At 34.3% G+C, this 9,494-nt stretch overlaps 2 protein-coding genes across 2 annotated transcripts in view; both read left to right on the top strand.

The window, feature by feature from the left end:
- Positions 1–4,553, top strand: part of LOC113771800 (myricetin O-methyltransferase-like) — a 6,275-nt gene extending 1,722 nt beyond the window's left edge. Inside the window, exons 2-4 of the mRNA XM_027316359.1 lie at positions 2,874–3,086; positions 4,210–4,383; positions 4,422–4,553. Of these exons, the coding sequence (XP_027172160.1) occupies positions 2,874–3,086; positions 4,210–4,383; positions 4,422–4,553 (519 nt within the window). The remainder of the gene's footprint in view (positions 1–2,873; positions 3,087–4,209; positions 4,384–4,421) is intronic.
- A 2,141-nt stretch (positions 4,554–6,694) lies between these two features.
- LOC113771799 (trans-resveratrol di-O-methyltransferase-like) lies at positions 6,695–8,790 on the top strand. Its single transcript, XM_027316358.1, has 2 exons — positions 6,695–7,438; positions 8,479–8,790. Exons 1-2 carry the CDS (start codon positions 6,695–6,697, stop codon positions 8,788–8,790), a joined length of 1,056 nt encoding a protein of 351 aa, XP_027172159.1.
- Positions 8,791–9,494: the final 704 nt, after the last annotated feature.

Here is a 9,494-nt window from a genome sequence, read left to right as displayed (position 1 = left end):
AAAATTTTGAACAAAAATACCCTTTTATTTTATAGCATTAGTGCATTGTTGTTATCATTTTATTCATTTAGATTATAGTGATACAATCACTTTAGTTCCTAACTTTATTTTCTAGACATTTTACCTCATCGTTAATCTAACTAGTATGGTAAAAGAAATTTAAATATATTTACCATTTTTTATATATAATTAAAATAAAAGTTGGAATTGTTATTCTTCTTTTTTTTCACTTTAAGAGATCAAAAAACATAAAAATAAAAGGATTTTCTCAAATTTCTTTTTCACACTTATTAATACTAGGAAAAGAAAAAGAGATAGGAAAGACGGAGATAGAAAATTAGATTTTGCAAAGAAAGAAAATAAAGAAAAGTCTAACGTTATCGTATTACTTTAAGGTTGTCGGGATTAGAATTGGAATTTGGTGGTGAACAGAAAGGTGAAATAATTTTAAAATAATAAAAGTATTTAATTCTTTCTTATTTGTATTTTTTAAAAAAAGAATTGAACACTCTCTCTCCCTCTCCCCCTTCCCCTCTCCATTTTTCTATTTTTTTCAATATTAATAAGATTGCCAAGAAGAAATAAATTAATATTTTGAATTTTTTTTTTGATACTAAAAAGAAGAAGAGTCAATCTAAATTTTTTATTATTTTTATAATGCAGAGAAGAGGGTATTTTCTTCTAAAATTTTTTAACTTGCTAAGTTGGTTTAATGATAGGATAAATTGCCTAAAAAATAACTCTAGGGGGTAAATTGATAATAAGACTATAGTTTATGGAGGTAAAGTGATAATAATTTTAAGGGTTAAACATGTCTTTTCACTTTAATTAACAAACTCCGTTAAGTTTGATCGTTAGTCTTAGGGGTAAAGTGACTAAAAGATAACGTTAAGGGGGAAATTGATAGTGACACCAAATGTTAAGAGGGTAAAGTGATAATAACCCCAATTAAAAACATTTGAACAAGTTCCGACTTGTCTGTGTTTGGGCTTGTAAAGTTAAAAAACCAAAGGCCTTTTCAACAGGAAGTGTTGGGCTGTTTAATTGGTCCAGCCGGCATCAAATCCTTAGTTACGCATCCCAATTCCGTCGCTCAAATGACACACTGCAACGTGGATTCCACTAACTCAACTCACATGTAAAATTAAAAGAACAGTTACGTGACGAGATTAGTGAATTTAACATGAAATGATCTTTTATGTCCGTGATTGGATTGTAATCGAGTGTCTATAACTGAGGATTTGATACCCAGTTCAGCCTTTTTGACAGGTTGTCGAGCCTGTGTAATAATAATTACCTACTCAAGAAAAATATAAATTTTGTATATAGTGGTGAGTAAGGTCTAATCCACAGGAATTGGGGATAATTTATTTCTTTTAGAGTCTAGAGATGGGGGGTTTTATAAAAATAACTAATTAACTAAATAAAAACAACTCACGAAAAAAAATAAGAATTAATCAATAAGAGATATGACTCTAGCCAAAGGTGCAATTTTTCAGATACGGTCCATTCAACTGATCATTGATACAAAGATAATTCAATACTCATTAATAGATTGGTTATAGTTGTCATACACATTAATGGTTGTACTAGTGTCCTAATAGGAATGGGAGACTAGTCTTGCGGTGCAAAGCCTAACTTCCATGACTTCAAACCAACTCCAATTCAAGGTTGAAAATCACGCGCCAAATTCCGAATTTCCGGACATGCGAAGTGGACCTTGACACGCTCACGCCGAATTGCACATAAATTAGTTAAAATTCACGTTCTTAACTCTTTTTCGCTCCAAATCTCTACAATCAACATAATTACCAAATATAAGTATATTCCACCAATTAACGTAATATTTGGTAAAATAAAATAGGGAAATAACCATAAAATTAATGACACAAATGCAACCTATCACTTTTCAACTTAATAACCTTGATGTTGTACTAAATCAGCATCGAACAAAATGAGCCAAAAAAAGGGGCTCTCGAATGTTTTGTTTAGTACTCTAATCACGAAATTACGAGCAACTGAGATCGCATTTGTGCTCTGTTTATTGTTGATAACCTTCTGAAGCAACAATTATCCTATAAGCCAATTGCAATATACGATTTAAACTATTTGTGACATGCATCAGTGCTATAATCTTGGAAGCGGTTGCATTATCAAAAAAAAAAAATTTAAAAATAAAAAGCCAACGACAGCAAAGTTTTTTTATAAAATATTTTTTAAATAACAGCCAAAAAAATTTTAATGTAAAATTGGATTTTTATTCAATGAAAAGTTTTAAAGTTTTCTTTTTAATGTTTATCATGTTTTATTCTACAACTGTCTGAAAGGTTTTTATCCCCGTTATAACAGTCATATCCTTCCCTTCCCATTTGATACCCATATGTATTTTTTTATAATCCTCATCTGATGTCAATTTTAATCTTCAACAACTCTTTTTTTCTTCCTCTTTTGGTCCGCGTCTTCAACAACTATTACTTTCTTATGGCTACGATTAAGCCACTTCGCATTGCCAAATTTTCTAATAATCCAAATTAATCAACGTAAATAAGTGTTTTGGAATTTCACACTAAATGTAAAAGGAAAAAAATCTCAAAAATATTTAAAAATGTTACTAGATTACTAATCACGTCCATGTTTTCGAGATTCCGAACAAACGTATGTGCTATTGAACAATGATTAGTACTTGTTTATGTCTAGGATTAAGCCTTAAAATAATTGATAAACAAGTGTTTTGGATTGCACACTAAAAGGGAAAAGATATCCAAGAATTAAAAAAAGTTAAATTGCTGACGTTGTTAATGTTGAATATATCCTTTTGCTTTCAATAATAGAAGTCAATAAAATGTTATGCCGTCCACAAATGAGCCTCTAAGAAATATGTGTTTGAAGGCCTGACATCTTTGGTGGACGTTGGGGGTGGCACCGGCACGGTTGCTAGGTCCATTGCCAAAGCCTTCCCCAACTTAAAGTGCACTGTTCTTGATCTCCCACATGTGGTTGCCAACCAAGAGGAAACTCAGAACTTGGACTTCGCTGCAGCAGATATGTTAGAGGAGGTACCACCAGCCAATGCAATCTTACTCAAGGTAAAGATGTCAAACAAAATATCCGTATCCATTTTTAACCTTTTCCTTGTGTTTCCCCCTAAGGGTTCATCAATTTTTATATTTCCTGTGTCCCATATTCTTTTGCCATTTTGTGTGAACTCAACTTTTTTTTTTAATATAGTCATTTAAAAAAATTCTAATTCTAACCATCCAAAACTTAATTTAAGTCTAGAAAGTGTGGTCCATGTCATTTACAACAAATAAGTGGGAAAGAGTAATAATGATGATTTCACCTTTTAGCGGATAACATTTAGAGACATGCAAAAATAACAAGCATCACACCTTAAAAAAACTAATGCAACGTTTACTTTGTCTTTTGCTTTTCACATTTTGGCTAAAATGCGTAATTATGTAAGACTTCAGAAATTTTGGGTCATTTATCATTATAAAAACAGCAAAGTAATCATATCCACATCTGTTCTCATTAGAGTTGCAAATGAACCGAATTGAGTCGAGTTTTGGACTTATCGAGCCGAGTTCGACTTAATAATAGGTAGACTTGAGTTCGAGCTCAAGCTCGAGCTTGACGAGCCAAGAAAATTGAGTTCGAGCTCGATTTGACCAAGGAAAAGCCAGGCTTGAGCTCAAGTCGACAAGGCTCGTGAGCTGTAGCTCGATTTCTGGCTCGCGAGCAGCTGGAATTGTCAGATTGTAATGTAGCTCGAATTTCTGACTCATGAGCAGCTCGTGAGCTCGAGTTTCTGAAAATTAATCTAATAAAAACAACAAATAATCATTTTTTCTTAATAAATTATAAAATATTAGGGATATATGTAATTTTACTATTAAAATAATAAATAAATATATATATATATATATACATACTCGGGCTCGCAATCCCGAGTTTAATATTTTGATCTCGAGTTCGATTTGGCTAGCTCGAATGCGACTCGAGTTTGATATTGATCAAGTTCGAGTCGAATTTTGACTCGAGCCGCTCGCGAGCGGTTTGGTTCGTTTGCAACCCTAGTTCTCATGAAAAGTCAAAGATAAATGCACGAGTTCTTCAAATGCAGTTTATAGTAATCCACCCAAGGCTAAATTTTGAGCTTCAAAAATTCTATCTGTACTTCATTTTAATGTGTGATTTTATTTGTAACAGTGGATTCTCCATGACTGGAGCGATGAAGACTGTGTGAAGATACTCAAGAACTGCAAAAAGGCCATTCCAGGAAGAGACAAAGGGGGAAAAGTGATTATCATAGACATGGTGATGAAGAGCCAGTTAGAAAATCATGAGTCAGTTGAAGCCCAGATATGTTTGGACATGCAGATGGTACGGAAGAAGGGTGATGCATAGACACGGTGATGCAGATGTTGGTTCTTTATGGTGCCAAAGAAAGAACTGAGAAAGACTGGGCAATACTCTTCTGGGATGCTGGTTTCAACAGCTATAAAGTCTTTCCAGTGTTGGGTACAAGGGATCTCATTGAGGTTAATCCCTAATAAAGGAACGTTAGTACCATTACAACATAAACATATACATATTTATGGGTCTTGGTGTATACAAACAACAAAGATTACTTCCTGCAAGTGTTTTTTTCTGGTGCTTAATTTGTGGTAATGAAACACAGTGTTACATGCACCAAAGATTTGATATGTGCCAAAATTTGCACAATCTCTGCTCGGTCTTCACCAATCAGCTAAACTAAGTATCATGCAATCAGAATAGAAGACGACTCACTAATTGAAAAAAAAAAAAGAAAGATAGAAGACGATTCAGGAATACAATTAATAGATTGTTAGTTCAATTTTCTGTGTGACTTAAACAACCAAATACACTGGAGTATTATTGCTTATTGAATTGCTTTGACCAATAATTATCCGAGAACTCTTATCTGATCCCTCCTTGAAGGCGACATTACAATCATATTGGTCTTCAAGATAAAAAGGTATTATTGGTGCAAATTGGAATTGACCCTTCGTCTGACACAGCATCTTCTCTCGAAAACAAGTCCAATGACACTTTGCATTGCCACCTTTTGTGGAAACTTTGCGTTTTTATCGAATATTCGCTTAATACATTTTTCAAACATCTTTTTATTTTATGAACATTACATCCAAAAATTATAATGGCAATTTCTTTCCCAAAATCTCTTCCTCAAAATGCAATTCAAACAACCTCTTAATTTTCTACAAAGGAAAGCTTTTAGAGCTCAAGCAAACATCACTCGCTGCACTATATCACCTAACCAGTATTGCAGCTTCCCTTCATCCAATATGAAAACATCACGTGTAGGAGCTCATGTCAAACTCTTACCATATATTCAAGGTAAATTTTTACTTTAAAAAAAGAGATGGACAATCGTTTCTAGTTGGATTATTCTCACTACATTTATATATTTTGCTTTTAACACCTGGAGACTTGATGATGTACGAGTAGTTTTCTAAATTCACGGGCCAAAGTTGAAGATTTCTAAATTCATTTTTTAATCATAGATAGCTATATATGACCAAGATTGAAACTCATGGCTTGCTCGTAATCTTTATTCCTTGTTGCTAACCGTCAAATGTGCCTACATGTCGCCTGTACTCAGTTGCACTTTGCGTATTGTACATGGAAACTGAAGATGAATGAAATAGGGCTTCGCTAAGCATTGAATTAGTGAAGATTAAAAAAAAAAACAGAAATAAAGAAAAAGAGAGCTCCTTCTGTAAATGAATTAATTTTTGAAGATTCATGCCACACTTTCTTGCCTAAAACCACTCTTAGGGTCTCCACGTCCCAGATTGCAAAATCTGCATGCCTAATTGCCCAACTCGCAAAATTCAAATTTAATGCATTTGGGCCCAGATTAATCAATAATTTATTTTTTACGCCAAACTGTAAAACTTAAGTTAATATGTGCAACAACATTTTTTCAAGAGAAAAGCCCTCAAGTACACATAAGAAAACCTATACTATACTATACACGAGATACAACTTTTAGGCTTTAGCCTTCTGCTATTTTATGTGAGAGGCCACATTAAACAAAATTTCCTTGACGAGTCAAAATTAAAGAATCGACCTTTTGTGAGCCCATACAAGATTAAAAAGCACCTCCGACACTAATATGAGATTTTCTAATAAAAAGTTCCAGCAATTGTAGTGAACAAGGATGATGACATCCTTTTTTTGGATTTCCTTTTCTGTAAATGCTTGTAACATGGAAGAGGTCTACCATTAAGAATACGGCAAAACAAATGCTACCCCGTCGATCCTCAAAGAGCTAGTCAAGCCCCCATAACCATTTGTTTCAACTTTTATGTCACCATCAATGGTGGTTGCTTCAATTTACTCTCAGTCTTGCCCGTGGTTCATTCGTTCTGAATTTTCTCAGTTGCTAATTAATAATTGTAATTGCGTCAGCAATTAGATATTTTAATCAAATTACTTGGGCGTATTTATTTGGTTTGGTGAAGTTTGGCACCTCTAGATGCGCCAAACCTATTTAGATGCTTTGAAAGCCTGGAAACCAATCAAATATAGCCTTATAGGAGGCACAGGAGAAATCTACTTACTAGCATATAAATGGAGTCCTGCTTGACCATTTGTTATTTACAACTGAATTACAGCCATTGAATTTGAAAATAAAGTTCCCAAAAAGATGGAAAAAGCTGACAATTTAGGTGAGCTTCTTGAAGCTCAAACTCATGTGTGGAATGCAATGTTCCACTTCAAGAAATCTGCATGTCTAAAATGCGCAGTTGAGTTGGGAATCCCAGATGTGATCAGTAATCATGGGAAGCCCATCACACTTTCTGACCTGATTTCTGTCCTCCCAATCCACCCTTCTAAATCTGCCCACATTTTTCGCTTAATGCGATTCTTGGCTAACTCTGGATTCTTTGTTGAAGACCCTCAAGGCTATACACTCACCTCTGCAGGCCGGCTTCTTTTGAAAGATGAGCCATTCAATGTTCGGGCATTTATTTTTCTATCATGTGATCCTGCCTTGTTGAAGCCCTGGAATTTCTTGACCGAGTGGTTCCAGAATGATGATCCCTCTCCATTTGATACCGCATATGGGAATAATTTGTGGCATTACAATGCTCAAGAAGTTCGAATTGGAAACATGTTTAATGAGGCCATGGCTAGTGATAATCAGTTGTCGGTAGAAGTGCTGATGACCAAATGCAAGTCTGTGTTTGAAGGCATGACAACTCTTGCTGATGTTGGGGGTGGCACAGGCAAAGTTGCTAGGGCCATTGCCCAAAACTTTCCTGGCATAAAATGTACTGTATATGATCTCCCACACGTCGTTGCTAATCAAGGAGGAGCTGAGAACTTGGAATTTTTAGCTGGAGATATGTTTCAAAGTGTACCCCGTACTAATGCAATCTTGCTGAAGGTAACTAAAGCCATCTTGTCACTGAATCTCTGATTTTCTTATTAACTTTTCGATTTTTTTTTCTCTTGCTTGGAATTGGTTTGCATGATTTGAAACTTATGAAGGAGAATTAATTAATTTTTTCAATTAAAATTCTTGCATTTTGCTATGATTTATCTATCTTGGTTTAATTACGTGTTTGTGATTGGCCACTATAGGCATGCTTTTAGGGTTTGTATGGAATTGAGAAGGAATATACAACCATGCACTAAATAGATAAACACACTTAGCCTAATCATGAGAGTAAGTTAGGATTTACATGATGCACTTATGTTACCAAGGTTCCAAAGGGGCTTAATTGAACATTTACAGTCTCAAGAGATGCGTAGAATTTGATTAAGCACACTTCAGATGTATCAAAAGATAATTTAAAATACAATTGTGTGAGACGTTCATAACTTGACAAGAAAAGTAATTGGAGAATCAATTCAACCTCTGGATTAAAACCTCAACCCTAGGCTTGCTTAACTATTGTTCCCTCGCTTCTTATCAATTTAATCAAATTAGTTGTTAATTCTTCCATGATAATATAAAATCTCTTCTCGTTCACTCTTTTGTGAAAATAATTAAAGTGGAGAAATTTGATTTGTTCCTATGGGTTCAACCCTGGAATACTCCACGTTAATTAGTACTACGATCGACCCTATGCGCTTGCAGGAAATCGTCTATCACTATTTCTCCTGCAGATGCTGTTATAATGAAGGTAAGTTCACCTTTCCAAGATGATGCAACGGATCCATATTCACCTTTTTGTTGTTAAAGTCATTCTTAGCACTGATTCTGAACACATCCATACATGCTTCTGATTCATTACAACCATGTCTATATTACAGTAAAGCATTGGATCAGTCATGGAAGTTTATTCACAAATAGGGCATTAGCAAATCTTTTGGAGGGGGGGAGGCTTCTGTACTTCTTATCAATTTCAATTTTCTTTAATAACTTTAACAGTGTTCCTGACTTATTTGAATTCTTTGTGATATGAATGTTAATTTAAACAGTGGATATTGCACAATTGGAATGATGAGGAATGTGTACAAATACTTAGGAAATGCAAAGAAGCAATTCCTAGCAAGGAAAATGGAGGGAAGGTGATAATCATAGACATGGTACTGAGTGACCAACAAAAAGAAGCTGATGACCATGAGGCAATTGAAACTCAACTTTTCTTTGATATGATGATGATGGTCCTTCTCAGAGGGAAACAAAGAAATGAGAGAGAGTGGGCAAAACTCTTTTCTGAGGCAGGATTCAATGATTATAAGATAACTCCAGTACTGGGCTTGAGATCCCTCATCGAAGTTTATTATTAGGAGTAGTGGATAGTTTTTTTGGACTATTTTTGTTAGACATGTGTATGAGGTCAACATGTTTATCTTTTCTTCTTTTACGATTGTAATCTTTTGTGGCATTTTCTTTTCATTTTCAATAAATCAATATTTTTTTGGGAGGTGAAAATAGCTGTGCAAGAATTTTCTGCAGGGCAATTCTGTCGGGCGGACATGCAAGTTACATGCTCAGCTCCTAGGATGATCTTCAGTATTCATTTCTTTTCATGGCCCGTCCCAGGAAAGAATTTGAGGAATCATTCGTTAACCACAAGAGACAGACAACAGGGTAGATAACTTAGCCCAAAACTGAGACCCAACATTTAGCCCATTGTGCATGGGAATGTAAATGAGTTAAATCAAAATGAACACTCTGATGTTTAAACTTGTTTGATTATTTTAACGAATTTAAAATTTTATTTAAGTTTGATTTATTTATTTATTCAATCGAACTTGAACGAGTTTTTATCGAATTTGAATGTTATCGAATATAAAATGCTATTCAAATTTGGTTTGACTAATCGGCGAATCAAACTCGAACGAGCTCTTAAATTTAGTTCAAGTATCGAATAGATTAGTTCATCATTCAACCCTAATCGTATGGTTTCAATTTCTGAATTTTCCTCATCAAAACCTTATTCTTGTTTCTTTTTTTATTGTTTTATACAATTTATCAAAATATAACTATG

This window comes from Coffea eugenioides, chromosome 5, assembly GCF_003713205.1.
Source record: "Coffea eugenioides isolate CCC68of chromosome 5, Ceug_1.0, whole genome shotgun sequence".
Taxonomy (NCBI): Eukaryota; Viridiplantae; Streptophyta; class Magnoliopsida; order Gentianales; family Rubiaceae; genus Coffea; species Coffea eugenioides.
This window is presented reverse-complemented; position numbering and strand designations above follow the sequence as displayed.

Bases quoted from the DNA above. Each gene is read 5' to 3' on its own strand.
- LOC113771799 (XM_027316358.1), top strand. From the start codon at position 6,695: ATGGAAAAAGCTGACAATTTAGGTGAGCTTCTTGAAGCTCAAACTCAT. The intron at 7,439-8,478 runs GTAACTAAAGCC...TAATTTAAACAG, and splicing joins CTAATGCAATCTTGCTGAAG to TGGATATTGCACAATTGGAA.